Here is a 23,359-nt window from a genome sequence, read left to right on the forward strand (position 1 = left end):
TTTACTAAAACAAACAAACAAAAACCTCATTCCATCCACAAATGTCTTCATCACATATTTGTACTAGGACCTTTGCTAGGTAATGAGCATACAGGGATGAATATGACACAACCCTGCCAGCAAAGGTCTTTTCAGTTTTGACAGGGAAAACCAAAGAAACAGGAAATCACAAAACATAGTAATAACTACTATAAAGGGATAGGTAAAGGGTTAGGATGGAGTACATGGAAGGGCCATGTAATTCTGTTTTAGGAAAAGAGGAAAGTCTTCTAAGAGAAAGTGAGTCCTTAAAGAGGAAGGGGTGGGTAATACAACAGACATTCCAAGTTGAGGCAACAGGGTCTTGGAGAAAGGCAGAGCATGGTTCAAGATTATGTGCTTTAGAAAAATCATTCTTGCTTAAATATGGACCAAGGAGAAGCAAAGTGGAAGAAGGATCAGTTAGAAAGTTGTTGCACTAGTGTAGATATAAATGTGACCTCAACTAAGGAAGGGGAGGTGGATCAGATGGGGGAAAGGGATAGATTCAAGAGATGCTAGGTGTGGCAGATTATATTACATACCCCAGAAAAACATATTCTTAATCTTAGTACATTCCTGTGAATGTGGAGCCACTGTAAAAAGGACCTTCTGACAAGGTTATTTTTAGATAAGGTGCGGCCAACTAAATCAGCATGGGTCTTAATCCTTATTACTGAAGGCCTTATAGAGAAGACCACAGAGAGAAAAAGAAAGCCATGGGAAGCAGCCAGAAGTCAACATAGGAAAAAGGAGACATCACCATTTGCAGCCAGCCCCAGAATGCCAGTCTATGGGAATAAAGCACTGCCATGCTGACGCCTCCATTTTGGACTTCTCCTAGCCTGTGAGTCAATTAAATTCCTGTTAAGCCAACTCACTGTATGGCATTTGTTTTAGCAGCTGGGAAACTAAAGAAATAGAAATAGCAGAATAAGAGAATGATTAAATGTTGTATGTTGAGGTTAGAGATGAAATGAGAGTGAGGAGTCAAGGATGACTCTTGTATAGACTTCAATAACCAAGTAGTTGACTATACACCTTTGTGAGGACATATACAAAAAGGAGTCCAAGTTTGCAAGGAAAAAAGTTCTGTTTTTGACACAAGTGACTAAGAAACGTTCACATGAAAATGTCCAGTGGAAAGTTGAATATACAGCTCAGATAAAAGACATGAAAAAAGTCTAGAATACATACTTCCTGTGAATAACGAGTCTTAGTCTTAGTTTTCTTCAAATCCTAACTGCCTGGTAGTCCTGGGAATAAAGCAGTTACTCAAGTGCCATGGATGAAATTCGATGTACGAAGAAATTTAAAGGCCAATCAAATTTATTTAGCCCATGAACTAAACATGTGCATTCAATCCTAATGTTCTAAATTTCACCTATTCTTAATGACTCTGGGTGAATAAACTCAGTTTATGAAGGTAGAAAAGTATATATTTTGGGAAGATCCCCACAAAACATAGGTTTTATTTATTTGTTGGTATTTTTATGCTTTAGGATTTAAGTGAAAACTGTTGTTACCTTAATCTTTTTAAATGATTAAGATGCTTTAGTTTCCCAGCTGCTAAAACAAATACCATATAATAGGTTGCGATAAACAAGGGAAATTTATTGGCTCATGGTTTTGAGGCGAGGTGAAGCCCAAAATCAAGGCGAGCAATGCCATGCTTTCCTTCCAGACTGTGGTCATACTGGGGACTGGGGCATACCAGCTGCCAGTGATCCTTGACTTTTGTCACATGGCAATTTATACCAGCAGCATCTTCTCCTTTCTCTTTAGGGTCCCCACTGACTTCCTGCTTCTGGTTGCTCCCATGGTTCTGTGTCCAATTTTGTTTATAAAGACTTCAGCCATATTGGAATAAGGCCCACCCTTATTCACTTTGGGCACACCTTAACTAATAACATCTTCAAAGGTCCTGTTGACAAATGAGTTCACACCTACAGTACCAGGGGTTGGGACCTGAGCATGCTTTTTATAGGGGACATGACTCAATCCTCAACAATGATGAATAAATGAGAAACTGCACATTGAAGGTCCCATATATTATGAGGCCTCTGACCTTAAGGAGTGTACAGTTCCTATAGAGACACAATTATTTCAGTCCCCAGATTATGATCCATCTTTACCAAAAAGTTGTCTGGAGAAAATACCCAGTCATAAATTTTAGACCAGGAAAAAGGACAGAAATGTTATTCAATCAGAATTTCTTCAGAGATGCAAATTACCTCCATGAAACAAGTGTGACACTAATTCTGCTTTGATTGCATCATCAAAACTGGTTCCATTTCTGGTTAGAAAAGGTCTACAGTGCCCTCACTAAAGTGTGAATGTGGGGTAATGTAATTGTTGACTCCCAACCTCAGAGAGATAAATGCAAAATGTAGAAGTTCTAACCCATTTACCATTTCAGAAAGGTTACAATTAGTCCATGGAACATGAAAATTTAGAAAGATTCCAGGACCCTGTAACTTCCAACTTCCCTGCCTTTGCTATCTCCTATACTGATAAGCTATACACTGACAAGTCTATACTTATAAGTATAGGTTATACTGATAAGCTTTCATTGATCCATTCATTCAACAAATATTTTTAAACTCTACTATGTCCCAAGCATTGTGCTAGGCACAGGTTCTGCATAAATTTCCCCAGTCCCCTTACTTATGAAGCTCTCAGGTAGGGAGGCAGATTTTAAACAAACCAATGCACAAATATAAACATACTTACAACCTTTATTAGATGACAATAAGAAAAGGAACATGAAAAAGAACTACAAAAAGACATATTCTATCTAGATTGTCTTTATTTAGAAGTGACATTTAAGCTGATACCTGAAAGAAGAGTTAGTCAAGTGATGAACATACAGTAACAACAGATCTGTGTTTTAGGAAAATAGTTCTGAAAGCAGCATGGAAGACAGATTAAAGAGGTTAGTTAAGAGACTACTGTAATAGAGTAGGGAAGGGATGAGAGCCCAAACTAGATTACTAAAGGTGGAGATGGCAAGGAGGGGAGTCAAGTGTGAAAACATTCAGAGGCAGTATGGATAGTCATTGCTAACTGATTAAAGAGTATGAGGAGGAGAAAGAAATCAAGGTATTACTTAGGTTTCTAATTAGCCTAGGTAACTGTAAATGTAGGGATATAATTTAGACATGGAAAACAGAAGGGAGGCATGTTGAGAGGGAAGATGATGTTTGGTTTACTGAGTTTTAGTTGCATTTAAAATAATGGAGAAACATCCATGTGGAGATGTCTCACACGCAACTTTAAAAACATAGCCCAGGTACTGTGCTAGATGCTAGGGGTATAAAGGAAAGACAGGCTCCCTTTACCCTTAAGATGCTTATAACCTGGAGGAGAAACACAAACAGCTTCAGTATACAGACAGGGCACGGCAGACACATAGAGAGAGGAAACCCTGTCCAACCTAGGACGTCAGGATATACCCTCTGCAGGAAAGTTTTGATTTGAGGCTTTAAGATTGGTTAAAATCATGCAAAGAAAGTTGGTAAAGGCAAACCAGATGAAATCAAGACAATGCTCCTGGACTTCAGGAATGCTGAGCAAGATAATGGGTACAGAATAGAACAGGAAAAAAACAAGAGAGGCTAAAGTGACTTAAATTGGAAAAGACAGTTCTTCTTGGAAGAAAATAAGAGATTCAAAAGATGGGGGAAAAGGACAGGAAGTTTTTGGTGGAAAGTGTACAGAAAGTTTTTGGGGAAGTGTTACAGAGGAGAGATTGGGAGGAGTTGCCACGCTGTTGGAGGATTTGAGAGCCTGGGAAAGTGGACATTTATAAAGTTTGCTGAGTTTTATGAAAGGTAATTCTACATCTCTACCTTTTTAGAAGATTTCAGTAAAGATGCAAAGAGGTTCATTACTTTCCAAAAGCTTTGGGGCTTTAATCTTTCTTTTGGGTAGAATACCATACCTGAGGTATACAAAGATATCTCAGTTTTATCTAAGTTACACAAGCATAGGAAAGGTAAATTGTAAGCATTAACGGCTGCAAAGAGTTCAAGCATGATGAAAAGTGAGAAGTCAATATATTTAGTGTTTATGTGATCATTCATAATATTCAATCAAATTTCCATGAGAAACGTAGGGGTAGAAAAAACTGCAGTTGTTTCACAAGTGAACAGGAAGGAGAAAGTATAGGCAGTAGCACTATATTGTTCATTTAATCATTAAAAAAATATTTACTGAATGTCTATTATATACTAAGCACTATTCTAGGCCCTAGGAAATCATTTGTCATCAAGACACAGACCTCCTAAGAGCTTATGGTTTAATGGAGCAGATGGGCAAGTAAACAGACAATCACAATACCGAGGGATCACAGCTAACAGAGTACTAGGAGAACACACAGAAGTTTGACAGTGAAAGGATGGATGAATCAATGGCAGTAACTAAATTGGAGGAAGTATGGAGGAGTTTTATTCTTTGACTAAAAGAAATTTGAGAGTGTTTGTAGGTACAGGGGAGGAGCTACTGAGAGGGAGCTGGAAGATGAGGAGGGGGAAGAGGAGTTGTTTGAGAAAGGTCCAGGAAAGTGAACAGGAAAGGGAGGAAGTGTTCAGCTTGGAAAAGAATACCTCTTCCTCCAAAGAACCAAAGAAGGAACAGAGGGAAAAAAGCAGTTCTGATGTGGAAGGGGCATAAAGAAATGTCCTCTTTCACCATGACATAGGTGAAGTTGTCTCTTATCAAAGAAGCAGAAATGTGGTTGGAGGCTTGAAGACAGTGTAAAAGGTCTGAAACAGGCAACATGGGAATGAGATAAATTAAGTGATATCTAAGCAATTCCAATTATTAAGATTACACAAACAACAAAGGAGGCAATTAGCAAATGCATGCTTGCTTTGTTTGGATCTGGGAGTGAAAAATTAAGTAGAATGTGAGCTGCATTTCATAGAATTTGATAGGCATGAATTAAACAAAAGTAAATCTCAAAAAGAATCATCCAAAACCACTAAAAAAATACAAACCCACACAATGTACAATTGGTTATGTATTACTTTTCAAGGTATATAGTCAATACAGCACTCCCACGAGTTTGAACTTCTCACCATTAGTTAGTAGCAATAGCAGAAGCTAAGAAGCTCACAGAAAGAAGGCAATCAACAGAAGCCATGAGTAAAAAGAAGCTACAGGAGGAGAAGCTGCGCAGATTAAAATATGAGATAATAGGAAAGACATAAAAGCAAAGACAAGACTGTGGACTAATGATAAGCCTGAAAATAACTGATACTATGTTCCTGTCTTGCTTTCCTTCAAATTCTCTTAGTAACTTAAAGTATGTGCCAGGTATACTGTGAGGCATTGATGATATAAAAAAGACATAATTCTTGTTCATAAGGAGCTCAGAATGTGCTCATGCATCCACAGCCTAATGTTTACAATGAAAAAAATAAAACTGAAAGCCCTGAGAATTACTACTCAAAACTATACTGTTCAAATAAGACATTAATCACAAAGAAGCAATAATTTCATCAAAAAAGTCAACAAATTCAACAATTAGTAAAAGGTATTGCCAAAAATGGCATCAAACTCCAATACAGATTAAAGGCCCATAAAATAAAGATATATGCTAATTTAATGAATGGCTGTGTATCCTTGGCTTTATCAAAGATGTTACATCTGACTTTTCATTAAACAGTTAGAGTATTGTCAACAAAAAGGCAACGAACATCAAATGCCAAGCCAAGATAACTAAAAATTAAGTGTCTGCTACAAAGTAATTCAGTAGCAAACTGGTACCAATTTTAGGGATCCCTATGACAGTAGTAACATACATTTATTGAGCTTTTTACTTGAGCCAGGCATTGTGCTAAGTATATTACATACAATGTATCATTAAATTTTTATAAATCCTACAACAAATCTACTTCTAAGGTAGTTTCTAATATTACTGTTTTACAGAGAAAAAAAATTGAAGCTTGAAAAGATTGTTACTTGCACAAACTACACAGCTAGTAAGTAAAGAAGCCAGAATTGGAATTTAGGTCTGTGTGACTTAAAAATACAAGGAAACAGGGAAGTGGATTTGGCTCAATGGATAGAGTGTCCGCCTATTGCATTGGAGGTCCAGGGTTCAAACCCAGGGCCTCCTGACCCATGTGGTGAGCTGGCCCATGTGCAGTGCTGATGCAAGGAGTGCCGTGCCACGCAGGGGTGTCCCCTGCACAGAGGAGCCCCAGGTGCAAGGAGTGCAACCCAGAAGGAGAGCTGACCCATGCGAAAAAAGTGCAGTCTGCCCAGGATTGGTGCCGCACACATGGAGAGCTGATGCAACAAACAGAGACACAGATTCTGGGTGCCGCTGACAAGAATACAAGTGGACACAGAAGAACACACAGCAAATGAACACAAAGAGCAGACAACTGGGGGGGGGGGGGCGGGGAGGAATGGGAAGGGGAGAGAACTATATTAAAAAATAAAATAAAATAAAAATAAAATCTAAAAAAACAAACATGGAAACAGAATCTATGTAATTCTGCTTCCCCAAAATAATGGAATGGTCCCAATCACATGATAATCAATAGCATTTGTTATTGAATGAATGAATGACAACATACAAAGCAACTAGTGCAAAGAAAGTCCAAATGTTGAAAATATAAGAAGAAAAGCAGGAGTAGTACTTTAAGGATTCACTAAATTATCCTCTAAAACTCTGAAACTTAATTGTAGGGGTCTGGAAAATAGCAGCCACAAAAAGAATGATCTAATATGCTACTAGAGGAAATGTAATAGCTCTTTCTGAGTGGAAACTTCAGGATGTCTATGCATTTAAAAGCCAAAGGTGGAAATTGTACCAGGCAGTTCAGAAAAGGAACTGATCAGCCGAGGCTGATCAAAAGACATTATTTCCCACACTTTCTCAGCATGAAAAAATTGTTGGTGCTACATCGATATTAAGAGTCAAGTCCACAAGTTGCATTCAATTCTATCATCTCCAAAAATGAAGAATATGTATACTGGAAAAGTATTACATTATAGGACTACCTAGATTCTCTTTTAAAAGATTCCCACCAAAAGATTCCTTCTATTAGGTCCAGAGCCATTTTTATTCTACCTGACTCTGCCGCCATGATCACCAGTGACGGGACCAGTGGAGAGCACATGGCCCAAGAGCAGCCAGTCTACAGACCAGCCAGCAAACTATGAGGAGGCCTGGTACAAGAGATCTGCCAGCAAGGAATATACTTAATTGAACCAATTTGATTTTCTCTTACAGGAATCTGAACTCAAGCTATTGGGAAAGAGAAATAACTGAAAGACACAAAGAAGGCAGGCAGCAGAGCAATGGGGCTATTGCAACCATACTGGAAAGCTACAGAGCAAGGTAACCGTTCTTTTGTTTTAAAAAGCAGAGCCTGAAGAGGGCTAAGAGCAGAGAAACAATACTTCTGCTGCTAAGACAGCAACAGTCAAGTTACTAGAATTGCATGATTATTCCCCCCAGTTTCCATACCTACGTGAAATCTGTAATGGTTGTACAAATAACTCCTGGATTCTCACAAGATCTGACCACTTCTATCTCCCTTATTTTCCCTAGATAAAGCCTTATAGTACTCTCCTTACTAGTTACAGACCAACTTAAACTTTGTGCTTGCAATACAAAAAAAACAAAACAAAACAGTATCTATGTGTATGGGTGCATATGCACTCAAACCCTGCAATAAATGTAATGACATAGCAAACATGGCAATAGCTGGCAATCCAAACATTGTAGGTCTTACTTTCACCTTGTATCATGTGCTTTGAGGACACTGTGCTACTTTGCTCTACTTAAGCATTCTAGAGAGAAGGGCTTCAAAGAATTACCTAAATCTTAAAAATAAACTTTTTTATCATTATAATCATGCACTTAGGGATTAAAAAGATCAAGGACAGTTACAGAAAACAAAACCATCTCCTTTAAAAGTTTCTTCCTCTTGTGAGTATATAAATCTATCTGTAAACAAATTTCATGACAAATAGGTGATTTTGTTCTCTTACAGTCGTAAGAAACAGTATTGACTAAAGATGGCTAGGCAAAGAAAGGAGAGCTGTGTTGAGGGAAGTCTAGTTAGAGGATCTAAATCTTGAAAATTATCTGTAATTCTCACTAAATGTGTTCTTGTCTATCTTAATGGCAGTTCCATTAGCCTATTTTTTCTCCTCAGAGCCTCCCCGTGTAAAGGAAAGATTGATGATTAGAAATTCTTCAACATCTACAATACCCAGTGCATTGCATTCCAAGAATAAATATTTGATGAGCAAAGAGCATGAAAACTGACATGGTCACTCCCATAGAAGCTATATAAAACTACCTCTCTAATATAATATCTTCCTCCCTAATAACTTACATATCAAAAATTGAAGAAAAATACATTAAAAACCCTTTCTCTGTAGCCTATTTTTTTGCCACATATTTCAACCTCTTGTGCACTGTGTTCCTAGTGCCTCAATATTTTTTTCTTAGAAGTAAAGTATTTCCTGCTTTTTCTTCCCATCTGAAATATCAGTCATAGCTAGAAGGCACTTTGAGATTCAGGTCTAACAAAGCACCCTCTACCCAAGAAGATCTCAGCTTTTTTAAAAAAACACTTTCACATGATTGTGAAATAGTTTGACTAAGGCCACAATTCTGTTTCTTAGAGCTGATTTATTTTCAGGATACTCCCACACGTAGAGGGATTAAAAAGCAATATTCAAAACCTGAATTGTAAAGAAAGATCTATGCACTTAGGGTTCATTATGGTGTAATCATTTCTTAAGTGAACATTAAATGCTTTGTACTGAAAATGTTACCAGATTATATGAAGCAGAACACCCAGATAGGTTTTGCAAGTTATTATTGCTTGAGTATATTAAGTGGGATTTCTTACTTTGGTTACTTTTTCAACTGAGTTATTCAGTTGCTTAAACATTGCAATGTTTGTGTGCCAGAAATGTGCTCCAACACCTGATATATTTGAGTATCACAATTACTACAAAGCCACACAACCCAGGTGTAGGGACACTAGCACTCCCTTTGTAATTCAGGATGTAAAGGTTCATGCAAACCTAGGGACAAGGGCTTGTGATGATGCAAATTATAATAGCTCCTAAACACAAAAATTATAAAATCATCACCCTATTGTGTGTGGGTAAACTATCTCAGCAGATAATTTAATAGTAGTTGGGCCTTAACTGAAATATGGAGTACTGCAACTAAGGAATACCACTGGCAAGACTTGATGAGTGCTGTTTCTTCTTATCTCTTCTGACACATTCACCAAAGTTCCTGACTCAGCCCAAACTCGCCTCTCCTGAAGAATCCATTCGTTCCGTAGTTGAATGTTTCAAATAGTACTGCACATCTACAACTTTTGTTTTATAAAACTATTCAGCAATAGTACTCAAATTTTGCTCTGTCAATATTTTGCATATGACCAAATATAATAAAATATTTTAGTGAGATACTGAGAATTTTGAGGCAGATGGTTTGTTCTGGGGAGTAATGGAAAAAAAAAAAAAAAAAAAAAAACCAGCCTAACTTACTTGGAATGTGCCTAAAACAAATGTTTTTTTCAAGAGAAATTTTAAAATTAGGAGTAAAAATTATAAACTATTAATAGCTGATTAGAAGAGAATTGGTAGCAAAAAATATATAGCTGGTTGTCCTCATTGCCCCAATTAAATTCAAAAGCAGTACTTAAAACCTCATGTGTAACAATAGTTTCTCTTCTAACACAGAAATTTCCATCTTAACTGAACTGAATACGTAATAAAAATGTCCCATTTAAATATGCTATGCACAATCAGTTAAAGTAATAGCTATCATTTCTTGTAACATGTCAGACACTGTTCTAAGTGCTTTACATATATTTTTCATTTTATTCTCAAAATAACCTTTTTAGGTTAAGAAATATCCCCATTTTATACGTGAAGTAATTAACACACAGGAAATATGTGATCTAACAGTATCACCAACTAATCTAGCTTCATATCATTATATTAAGCTGCCAGTAAATATACTGAATGTGCTTTGCAAATGGTAAAAAGTGCAAATGTAAGGTTATATTCATTTAAGGCACAAACTTTGTAGTCAGATCTAGTGTCACACAGTTGAAACTTACTAGGTTAGGTGAACTTTGATAAATCACTGAACTTTTCTAAGCTTCAGTTTTCTGTCCTATAAAATGGAAAAGTGAGGTAACAGTTCTTATTCCATATGACTGTTGGTGGGATTAGGGGTATAATTTGTGTAAAAGATTAGCACAGAGTTTGGCATACAGTAAAACCTCTATAAACATAATTATTAATAAGAATTCTCTTTATTTTCATAAACTCTTATCTTTCTAAAATAAGTGAAATCCATCAGTATTGAGATAAAAATTTATGAAATTAAGACCCAAAGTCTCAAAGAATATGAAAGCACAAATGTAAGATGGAAAAGGCCACTACTCACTTTAATGTCATTATCAAACATTTATTTAAAGTGCCTGGGTATACATGAAAGTGTGCAAGGCACTATACAAAATGATCAAGACACAGTCCCTGACCTAAAAAAAAAAAAAAAAATACAATCAAGGGAATTAATTCTGCTGAGTGGGCAAAAACAACAAAATCTTCAACTTTGGGTATTTTCCCCACTAGAGGTAACTATGAAATTCCCCTCTATTTGTCATGTGGTAGTGGTGAAAATATGTAGCGGGAGAAGCTTGAAAGTAATAAAACTTCCAAATTCAGTGCAGAGCAATAACGATTCAGGAGGAAATGAGCTATACTTCTTTTCACCCTACAACCCTCCCCAAAAATATTTTTAGCTATCTTGGTAATAATAATTTGTTAATTAACCAAAAGAGAAAAAAGGCAAGATAAGAACTAGCTCAGAATAGATGTCAGACAAAAAGGATATAGAAACAAATTATAAAAGAGAGGAGAAATGAATCTGAAAAGTTAGAAAAGACAAAATAATTGTAGGTACGTTTAAGGGAAACGTTTTATTCTGCATTCTACCTCGTGCCTAGTATCTTAGACTCTAAAATAAACAGCAGTTCCTAACATTGCAGATCCTTACTCCTTTTCAATAGCAGTTTCCTTTAGTTCCTAAAGTCAGAGAGTGGGAAAAGAATTAACAGAGTAGTCTAACAGATTCCATTAGAAAAGTAACTTCTATAACTCCAAACTAAGGATCTAGAATACTTCCATAAACCTTGCACTGCAGGAAATCTGGAAGCCTAATTTCTAAAATTTTAGAAGCATTTCTCTCATTTTCAAGGGCCACGCTCTCCGAAAAGATCTCTTGCAACTTCACAACAGGGACTATTACTCACTGTGCCTCTCTATCTCCATACATACTTGCCCTAACACCGGACTATTACTCACTGTGCCTCTCTATCTCCATACATACTTGCCCTAACACCTAGAGGGAAATTCCTCTTTCTATACCCACAGCCTCATGTTATAAATAGTTAAAACCACAAAACTCCCTGCTACTGCATCCATAGGCTCATGAAAGCGAACAGAATAAAACAAGTCTATTGACCACAAAGCAATACAACAAACATTTTCCTAGAAACTGTGAAGGTACTTTTCAAATATAAAACCCATGTGTCAACCAAAAACTCAGCTCATATATACAAAACTTAGCTAAAAATTAAGGACAGATAATTTGTACATTCTTCAAGTTTTCTTAAAATCAGCAGTTAAAAAAAAGGGTGCAAACAACAAAAGATGTTCTGTATTCAAAGTATATGTGTATGTTCTACTGAACACCTGCCCAATGTTAAACCATATCTCATTTATCCAGCTCTCACTTGTACGATCCAAACTTAAAGTTGAAGTACAAGCTATACCTGCTATAGTCTCTCCTCTCCTATCACCACTTGAGAGAGGAAGGTATATTAAATAAGTTGAATACCATAGAGACTGTTAATTGATCAAATAGTAGCAAAACTAGTCGGCAAGAGTGGGCATAATTTGTAGCCAGAGGTAAGTCTTAATAAAGATTTTCTGGTGTTCACTTTATGATGAACTACTCCTCCCTACAACAACAAAAAAACATACATTTGTTTATATATGCTGCATGCAGAAAAGCTGGCGAAAATTTTTTAGGCCTCTTCTCAAGAGACTCAGACCAAAACCTGAGCCTCTGAGATGCTCAAGAGTGAAAATAAAACTAAAGTAAGGATGAAGCCAAGAAAGGAATAAGAAGAAATAATTTCTAATCACTTCTTGGTTCTTCCACCTTTCTAAATTGGTCTCAGTGTAATACCACTGCCTTTAACTCCTATGTCTGCCATGAGCCATTAATTTGCCTATTATAAAAGATTCCTAATCTCTAGTTCCTTCTAATTTACACAAATCCTGATATTTTTTTCTATCTTACCCAGATGAAATGTTTTTACACTTCCCAGAGCCCTCATTTCCTCCTAAATTCCTGCTCTATAGCCCTAGAGTTATGACAGAAGAGATATATAGTGAATGGTTCTGTGGGAAAAGGTGAGTGGAGTAAGAGAATTCCAGCAATTAGACTCTCCTTCACCAGGTTATTTTTCTTTCTCCCCCACAATATTTAACAAGTTGAAAGGAAGAAGCTGACATAGAGATTAGAGGATGCAGCAAAGAGCTCCCCCAAACTTAAGGAATACTCTTATCTTTTCACCAGTTATATGTACTCAAGACTGGAAAACTTCTTTGGAATATGTTGTGTGTAGGAATGCATAAAAGATTACACTTTGTAAAAATCAAACACATAGGTTTAATAATGTGCAACTAATGAAGATGGTTTATAAGGGAAATACCACCTATACATTTAGTTCCCTAAATATATTACGCTTTTAAGTCTTAAAATTATACCTATAAGTACATGGAGAAGTAAATCTGCTTTTAAATTAAAGAGCAATTACTACTCTAATTCTTAAAAATAAAACTACTGGGATAGAATTCAAGTGTAGCTGTTCAGTCACCGAAAAACTTTAAATTTGATAATAAAACATTTAAGTTTCAACCAATGCACCTTTTTTGAAGCACATTTAGCTGAAATAACTTCGAGTCTGGTTTATTTCCAACACATATAGAACATTTTTCCAACAAGAGCATGTACATTCAATATAGAACATTTCCAGCAACAGTTACAGTCTTTCTAATTTTCTTTCACAGTATATTTTAGTGCAAAGCACTAGGAAGGGTTTGTTTTCTAACTAGAGAAGCATTTCATTATGACCTTGTGGATCTTCAACATTTAAAAATTTTATACAAAAAATAGGTGAATGGGGATCCTCCTAAGTACAGGTGTGAACCTATATAAAAACATGGTCTATTTTCTGCTGTACCTTAAAATTATAATTTGACACAAATTACTAAAAAATAAAATATTCCCTAAAAGTACAAAATATTGATACACAAAAACTTGCTCCAAATTTCATAGATAAATGTGCTTCTGTTTTTCCTAAAATCTTGATTACAAAAAAGAACAAGAATTCATTATTTTCCAAGTTTTACAGTAGGAATCAAACAGTATCTAAAGTGGTCATTTAAGATTTTCCTTGGGAGAAAAAATAATCAGGGTTTACATCCCCATCTTCGTTTTTTTTCCTTTTAGCACTACTTAAAGAAATAAACTAGTATCAGAAGTGGTTGTGCATGGATTGTCTGCATCTATAAAATGTCAGTAAGCTATTTACTACCTTCACATTAATATTAGTAAATGCGTGGTCTTAAAAAAAAAAAACTGAAAAATTAAATTGCCTTTATCATTAAAGTGCTTGTGTATAAAATTTAAAGAGGGGAATGTTTAATTTTCATAAAAATGTCAGATGTTTGCAAATGAAAAATGTAATAATATTTTTAGAATGAAACTTTATAATAAACCTTAAGTGCTAGAGAACAACAAGTTAGAAGTGAATGGATCTGAATATCACTACAAATATTTAGTTAGTTAAATATATGTGTTGGACTAATTTCACCTTTTGTTCATAACATATGCTAGAAAATGACCGATGAAAATTTTGCCAAATAAAGTGGAACAAAGCTAAAAACACTATGACAGAAAGTTTTTGTCAATTAAAAATCATCGGTGGTGATATTTTCTTCAGTTTGTTGACTACTTTAATCAACAAATTGTTTGGAAAAGAAAATTTGCAACATTTTTGTTTAGAAACTGTACACAAAATGCACAAGGTCAAGGGGTAGTTAGATGGACTGTGATGATGGCATGTAATGTCACAGCTACTTCAAAGTGCTGTCAAGTGGAAGTGCCTTAGAAATAAGTGGTCAGATGGTTATTAATTTAGTGAAAAACAGCAGTTACAGTTGAATATTTATGAAAATGTTTTTCTTTTTTCCTCATAGTACCATTTGAAGACGTTTAGTGGTTCTAACACCAATTTAAAGTCTTTCCACAAAAATGAACTCCAAACCTTTTCGTACATCACTTGAAGTTATCTGAGGAGAAATGGGAATAAATGAACACTTTTGAGTTTACCGAAAAAACCTTGTTTTTAAAATTATACAATAAGTAAATGAATTCTAAAGGATGGTTTCATCTCAAATTTTCCACACAAAAAAGTTTGTGATTATCAAACCACAACATTTAACCTACTCAGCACTCAAACTAAGTATTCTGCTTCAGAACCTGAATCCAAACTAAATTAATACTCATTAAATACATTAAACGCCTTAGTACAAGGAACACAGGTATGAAGGTAAACTTTAAAAATATAGAGACTTGCAAAAACAAGTACAGGGAGTCTACTCCTTATTTCGTATTGCATTTTAAAAATCTACACTTGTTTCAAAACCTTCTTTAAAAAGTAATATTTTTTCCTTTCTTCCCAATAGGGATTTTACTTTCTTTGCAACATATAACCACAAGAACATCCCTACTTAATAACATTATGTTGAAATGATCACCAAAAAGGTTATTTAAACAAAAATGGGGAAATGAAGATATGGGACCTAAATAATTTCTTCCATAGATCAAAACTAAAAAACAGTAACAAACACTCCCAAGGAGAAGGAATAAAAATCCAAAATTCTGCTTGCCAAGTTTCCCTCTTTGCCTGGAAGCACTATGTTAAAAGTAAATAATAAATGCTAATCATTCTAAATCCAATTTGGGGATTTTTTTTTCTGAGTGCAGCACTTTATTAAGCCATCAAAGATTAATTTTTACAATAATTACAGTGCCTCAACAGACTTTTTTCCTATAATTATTGCCTTCACAAATTCATTCTAATATATTTAACTTCCTACAACGCATTAGTTAGTAAACTAAGTCACTGAAAAAAATTTAACCTGTGCAAAGTTAGTTAAACAGAAGACTTCTATTGTAAACAAAGCCAAAATAAATGCATGTATTTTACAACATTAAGAGGAAAGCACTGACCCTGTGCCATCTACCTATAACTACATTGCATTGTCCTGTGGAAGGTAAGTTCTGAAGTTAACTTTTGTTCCCAAGCCACTGGAATAAAGGTCACTGAAGAGGTAAATGCAACATGCATATTACTCTTGCAGTTCCCACCGCCATAAAACATATGGAAGCAAATGTGTTAAAATGGAATCAGATATAAATTATGGTCAAATGATTTTTTTTTTAGTTCGATGGGGAGGGGGAAGCAAAACTCTGTAACTGTTCCTCACCAGACAAGAGCCTTAGATCTTGTACTTCGGCCTTTGGTTTTGTTTCCTTCAGGTGAATTGGAAGCATTTGCCTTATGAGTTTTCTTATGATGTTCAAGGTAAGTCTTTTTGGCAAATGCCTTTCCACATTTATTGCATCTGTGAAGAGAAAAGTTTTTTGTGACTTTCACTTCAATACCAACATCAGCTACTTCATACTTTTTACTAGGAGAGTTAGAAGTGCCATCATGTTTTGAATCACTATGTTTTGCTTCATCCCTTGAAGGGCCTCTCTTTGCCACTTTATTTAGAACAAAATCAATGGGCTTTTTTATAGCTCTGATCTCTAAACTGGCTGTTATTTTCCCAAGATAGCGGGATGACTTTTTATGAACCACAGTTATGTGTCGTATCACATCACGCTTCCGACGAGTTTCATAAGTGCAAAGAGGACACTTGTAGAACTTAACATAAATGTTATTTCCATCTGTGTGCAATTCAATGTGTTTAGTCAAGTTCTGTTTGGAAGTAAACTGACGTTTACAAAGTTTACAGTAAAGTTGCTTAAAGTCAAAGCCAGCTGAAAGTTTTGGTTTCCTGGTTTTTTGCTGGCCACCTGCAGCAGACGGACTAGTTGATTTAGGGCTTTCAGAGTCTTGTTTAACTTTATTTTTCTGTGCTGCCGGTGTGTTCTTTTTTTCATTTGAATGATTTGTTCCCTTTAATTCATTCTGTGGAGAATGGGTAATGGAAGGGGGTGAAGATTCTACAGAATCTGCTGGTTCAACTTTAACTTTTATTTCTGTACTGTTGGCAGTATTATTAGGGCCTTTCTCTCTTTTAGAGTTTGTTCCAGAAAGAGTTATCTTGTGGACAATTTGCATATGTCTTTTAAGCATTATTTGTGAACTATATTTCCTCTTGCAAAGAAGACATTTGCATGCAGTTAAATTGTATTCAGCCTTTGAAGACGACTTTTGTTTTCGAGTCTTAAAAGATTTTTTAGGAGAAACAGAATCCAGGAACAAAGGTTGCCCAGGCTTTGTTGCTATATCAGGAGTAATTGAATCCCTCCTTAGTCCCCTATGAACTTCATCAAAATGCCTCCTTACATTCGCTTTTGTAGCAAATGATTTACAGCACACTGGACAACTCCTACTTAATGGAACTAGAACATTCTTACTGCGTCCTTTAGAGGAATGGTTTGGATTCTTTCGTGTTTCAATGTACTTTTTTAGTTCTTCCATCTTTTTCTTGTGTACTTTTCGAATATGACGACGAACACCTCGTCTGGAATTGAATTCTTTTCTACAAAGACCACATATCAATTGGTGACCAAAATCAGAACTGTCAGAAGTTTCCAAGTCAGCCTGTGATTCCTGAGGTTGTTCATCAGATGTAAGTACAACTTCATCTGCAACAATCTCAGCAGGAGGAGGCTCTACGGTTTCTGCCCCTGTATCTGGAACTGGTATTGTTTTAGACTGTTCAGTGCTAGTTTCCTGTATTTGAACTTCAGTTTGTTCAGGAGTGCTGCTTGACTCTGTGACTTCAGAGGGGTTATCAGTCCTTGAAATATACTGAAACACTGCATTTTGATTAGTTTCTATGGGTTCCAGCTTAATAATATATTCTCGCTTGTCCACACTTGGATATATGGCTTCTAGGAGATCATTTATGGCTTGGCTTTGTTTATCATTTACATCAGGAAGGTCTGTTAAGGAAAAAACAACATTTTAATCTGAAATAATTGGCCTGCCCTAGGCCTCTAGTATTTTAAAATGCATTATGAACCTCTATCTTAAAGTTTATTATATTTCTGGTCTGCATTTTCCTAAGAGTATTATCCACTTCTCAGTATTTTATTAAAATAAAAACAAGTGTTAATTAAACTAAAATTTGCTTTAAATTCTCATTATGGTATGCAAATGTTTAAGGAATAGATGCAATTTAAACAGCTACTTTTGCATCTAAATGCCCTTAACATAAAATGTATAAGCAAAAGGGTATCCTAAACAATAAAAATAGTATTCCATATTCTTAAAAGTTTTAGACTAAAAAAGGCAACTCAGAGTTCTCATAACCCAGGATGGATAAAACATCATGAAGAATGTTGCTCTATGAATAAAAATGACTTTTAAAAACAAAACAGCATTCCTCATAACTTAATTCATAATAATCAATCTAGCCTAATTGTGTGAGGTTAGCATTTTGAACATCTTAGGGAAATGAAAAGGCAAATAAGATGGAAAGAAAGATCTGTAAGAGAATAAAGATAATAGCACGATGTTCAGGGTATTTACTAAACTCAGTTCTAATTATTTCTTAACAAGATACTATTAAAATAAATGATTAAAAATATAACTATAGATTTACTAAAAATAGAGTATGTGTAGTTATACAAAAATTACATCCTCTGTAGGCTTCCAAATATTCCTTTTTTAACCAATTTGTCCAACACCAGTATGTTTCCACATAAAACTCTAAAATCTTAGCTACAAATACAGCCAAATCTGATAGCTATTTAAAAATCAAGAAATGACTCATTACAGCTCTTCCAATCTACTAATTTTTATTTTTTCTAAACGGGATAATGTAGTTCCTATAAATAGGATAACATTTTCACAGAAGTATTTCTAGAATAAGTATTGCTAAGAAAAGTGTGCAAGAGTCCAGCAAATCCATTTAAACACTAGATTTGAAACTAATCTCTATACACTGTCTTAACTTATATGTCAATGATAAAAGAAGTATAGTACGATTAAACAGAGTAGGAAAAGTTTCCAGACGAATGTGAAATTTTTGTGTCATTTATGCCCTATAATACACTCTAAACCACTTTAACAGAAATAATTCAAGCAGTTCTTTTGATATTTGGAGTTAGCATTTCATGCCCATCCCAAAAAGGTTAAGGTGAAAAAAGCACAAAATCCACAATGCAACTATTTTATCAAACTGACAAAGTTCATTCTCTATTTCATAAGTTTACAATTGAATTCCTCAACAAGAAATAATGAAGTAACCTATTACTTATTAACATATTATAAAGAATTTCTATTAGATCTCTAAAGCTAGAATATAATACTATTCCATAAACTGCTAACTTAGTCATACAGGTACAATACACTTAATTCAACAAATATTTGATCCCACAAAGACTCTATTAGCCTACAGCTTGCCTTCATCACATAAAGCAATTTTGGATCTCAAATTCGCATGTGATACAATTTAATTTGATATAATGGTTGATCTAAATAAATTCCACTGAAAACAAAACCAATTTTCAAATCAAGACCCAGAAAACACTAGAAAGATTAATAAAGATTTTTAATGTTTTATACCATTACTAAGAAATCACTCTTTTATTTATCCTTTGCTCTATATTTCCAACTTTCTCACTTTAAGGGGAATCTAAGTAATAACCAAATCTGGTAACAAGTTGTTAAAGCACTAAAGAGGAAAAGTACCAAGAAATCGTCCCCTTCAAGATAACATTAATATTTGTGACGCACAAATATCCTGAATATACACTAGTGCACACAAACATTTAAAAATAGTACCCAATATTTTAATACAAATACTCATAAGTCTAGTGTCTTATAAAATATCTTTAATACCCAAGTAAAGAGCACCAATGTGAAAGTATCTAAGAAACTGATTATAACATTGAGTCAAATACATAATTTTATTCTCCATCATTAAATTATCTTTAACCAGAAAGTGATACCATTTTAATGCAAATGCTATAGCATAAGAATATTTTAACTGCTTTAACTGTAAAATGTGTATCTGAATATATGAATAAAACTTACTGTCATCCATCTGGAGACTTGGTGGGCAGTAGAATTTTTTATGGGTAATTAAATTTGGTAATCCTCTGAAGAGACTGCGGCATAATTTACATTCAAAAATAGTGTCCACATCTTTTAATAAAATATGCTTAAGTTGTTTAGTTCCTGAGGGAAAAAAGAAAAGAAAACTTAACACAGAAGATATCTTTAACATGCACCTTTAATTAGGTAGCCACTGTTGACAATACAAAAGTGCAGTTACTCTTTGAATACAAAATACAGACATTGCCAATTTCTATCACTCTATATTTACAACTAAGTTCTGAGCATAATCCTAATATCACTAAAATTGATGGCTTTTTTCTAATTCAGCTGCCAGTCAATTCTTGGGCTATTCAAAGGCAGTGATTCCAACATCTGGTTCATCATTCCAGGCTGACCTGGGAATAAAGATGTACATGATCCTCCCCTAGAGATTCTTACTCAATAGATCTGGAGTAGGGCAGAAAAATTCAATGTTCCCCTGCCACTTCCCCATCAAACATTTGGGCTGGTTATTCCAGCTCTTTTCAGTATAGAAAGGAAACATGAAGGTTTACAATATACATTTTTCCCTAATTCCTTAAAGGACAAAACTGTGTCATAGGATTGTCTGTGACTTTTCTTTTTAAATTCAGCTCAGTCACTTCAGGGTTCTGAGCAACATAGGATTATGGCCATTTAGGGTGATAGCAGGGAATCCTTACCCAGGTAATTTTGAATTTTAATTTGGCTTCTTGATACCACTATCCATTAATTCAAAGCCTCTCTTCCCTCAAAACACTTACCCCAAAAACAATTAAATATTGATATAAATTATTAACACCTATTTTCTGCACTATACTATAAACTCCAAAGCAGCCAAGACCAAGCTTGTCTTATGTACAACTACAAAATGTTCAGCTCTAATAATGCTCTAAGTATTTGTTGAAGAGAAGTGATCAGTCAGATTTGAGAACTGAGCTATGGAATCTAAGTATTACAATGGAAGAGCAAAAGACAGACAAAATAAATGACAACAAGTATCTTATCTTTAAAATAAAAACCAGGAATAGAATACAAATGATGGTGTTTTGTCACTAATTCCCAGATCTCTGCCACAGATAAGCTGACAAAATTTATCTGCATTGTTTATTAATTAATGTACCTTTAGTTTCCTCAAATATAGAGATGACTCAAATTTGAGGAAAAAAGTTAAGTGCCCTGAAAACTCATTTAAAACTATCTTGGCTCAATGCTCAACATCATCCAATGAGCATTTATTATCTCTTAAGCTCAGGGAACACTAAGGATTTAAATGATCTTGGTATTAAAAATAATAAACTCTATGAATGTATTTCTCAGTATTGTAATTAATACTATAGTCTGTTTAAACATTAAATATTTCTGATTCAATATTTTGCAATCTGCTTACATTTAATTTTCAAAGTACATTTTATCACCATTTTTATGATAGGTCAGCCCTCAAAATTCTACTGTAGATGATCAGATAATCAGAACTTTACTAAGTCTTTAGAGATTCCAATCTGGTAATATCTAGCTGTGTCACTTGTCATTTTCTTTATCCATCTTATAAAACAAACCAGATCTATCTTGGAGAATTATGAAAGACAGTATTAATCTAAATCCCAGGAAAATTAATACATACCTGGGTATCTATGTTCAATTCACTAAACTATATTATCACAAAATTATAAAATATACATTTTTAAATTCAGAGACTAACTTGAGGATTACTCTTTATATGACAAAAAAATTGATGTAACTCTCTAATCCATTTCACATAAAATATCCTGGCTATAGGCTATATTTAGTTTATAGTTAAAACTCATAGGCAATTGAAAATTATGAGGTAGACTGATGATAAAAATGTATTGGATAAACCTCTCTGACTGATCTATATATATTTTTCTGGAAGAACAGCTGAGACTCAAACACCAGTGGGAGGAAAACAGAATTTGTGCACACTTCAATTGTAAATTAGAAGAGTTGATAGACCCATACTAAAGATTCAATTTTGCCTTTAAAGACAGTCAAAAAACCTTAAAGAGGAACACAAAAGTAACTAGAAATAGATTTAACTTAAGAATTTAAATCAACTGAAGTTTAAAAGTTCTCAGTACATATATAATGCATAAAATAATCAATCTGTGAACATAAGATTATACATGAAAAATATTTAACTGTAAAAATAAAAACTTCAATCCTAAATCAGATATAACACTTTGTCTACCAGGTTCTCTCAATCACAAAAACAAAACAAAACAAAACCAAAAAAACCACAGAAACAATATTCAATTTCTTATTTGGTTCTAGTTACATAGTTATAAGCTATATTCAGTATGGATTATATATTTGTTCCAAGTAAGCATGCCAAAAAAAAAGAGAATCTGGCTCTAACCTAGACTAATCAATCTCAATTATCAATCACAAATGCATTACCCACCCACTCCCTCATGGTTATTGTTGATCCAGGTATACCAAATTTCTTTCAGTTCTGCAAATATATCAAATGATTTCTCTCTCTTTTCAAGCCTTCACCTATTTTTCCCTATTCCTATAACATTATCTTACCTCCCTCCTCTGGCTCACTTCTGGTAATCCTTCAGGTCCCCCGTTAGTGGTCATTTCTTCTAGGAAGCCTTCTCTGAATCCCTCTTGTTTAACTCTTCACCTGTATTTCCATAGTACTCTATACTTCTTCTATACTAGCTTATCCCCCTACCTTGTAATTAACTACTTTTCTTTATTCCCATTAAAAGGGAAATTTCAAGATGACAGAAAAGACAGGTCCGATGTTCGACGCTATATTCTCAGTCCTCAGAAAAATGCCTATTAATATTTGTTGAATGACATATGTGAGCTCTATGTGTATAAGAACCTTCTCTATAAATAAGACTTTTTAATCTATGTGATGTTGACTGGGAGTCAGAAAAGGGACCTGTAAGATTTTCTAATTCTACTTACACAGTTTACAAATGAGAAAAATAAGATATGTTTCCACTCCATAAACACGGACAATAAAGATTTTCCCTAAATTTGTTTCAGTCACCATTTAAACGTTTTGTTATATTTTTCTCATGGAAACATAATGACTTTATTCAAAATCAGTTACTGTTTTCTGATTACTCTGCTCACTAACAATTAGACACATGCAAACAACCATGCCTCTGCCAATAGCTAAAGCTTTCAGTTACCTGAGGCAACAAGAGAGATGGACACCTAGACAGCAACATAAAGTTTTTCCACAGCTCCGGATCCTAAGAAAGAGTCATATTTTCTTACTCCTAATTTTTCTTTCTCCTATATTACATTAGGTAACAGATCATGAATCAGTATCTTTACAAAACCAGTCGTCCAAAGTGAGGGCTTTGACACTAAAGATCAATTAATTAGTATGTACTCCATAAAAATTAATTAAATCTCATCAAGGGTTTATCATGTGCTAGCCCTTAACAGTTAAGTACATGGCATATACTGATGACAATGTTCAAAAGATTTTTTTTCAAAAGGAATCCAGTATTCAATTTTACATTAGGTTGACAGTCACTTTATAATAACATGACATATTAATTTTAATTCTTCTGTGCTAGACAAAGATAACCTTTCATTTTTTTCCCCTTAATACATTAGCATTTTGGTCATTTTAAGTTTTGCCAGTAATGATTTTTAAATGGCATACTACTTGCCTATTGTTAACTCACGCAGTTTTCTTCAGCATGATGTTTAACCACAATATCATGCCAATATTACAAGCAAATCTATGAGCCTGGTCAACCCTTCCTAGTTCCAAACCAATATGAAGGAAATTTCTTTCTAAGTTATCACCCTTTAACAGAAGCATTCAAAATTAAAAAGAAACTTAAGAAAATTGAAATTGCTATCTTTAAACACCTAAAAGG

At 34.5% G+C, this 23,359-nt stretch overlaps 1 protein-coding gene across 4 annotated transcripts in view; it reads right to left on the bottom strand.

Moving 5' to 3' along the window:
• ZNF800 (zinc finger protein 800) overlaps positions 1–23,359 on the bottom strand; it is a 57,570-nt gene that overhangs the window by 22,720 nt on the left and 11,491 nt on the right. For 2 of the 4 annotated variants that reach the window (XM_023582563.3, XM_058297324.2), the window contains exons 4-5: positions 19,440–19,583; positions 15,649–17,341 (exon numbers count right to left, since the gene is read on the bottom strand). In XM_023582563.3, the coding sequence (XP_023438331.2) occupies positions 15,649–17,341; positions 19,440–19,583 (1,837 nt within the window). The other 2 variants (XM_058297325.2, XM_071215260.1) reach the window with 2 other exon arrangements.

Source organism: Dasypus novemcinctus, chromosome 5 (genome assembly GCF_030445035.2).
Source record: "Dasypus novemcinctus isolate mDasNov1 chromosome 5, mDasNov1.1.hap2, whole genome shotgun sequence".
Lineage (NCBI taxonomy): Eukaryota > Metazoa > Chordata > Mammalia > Cingulata > Dasypodidae > Dasypus > Dasypus novemcinctus.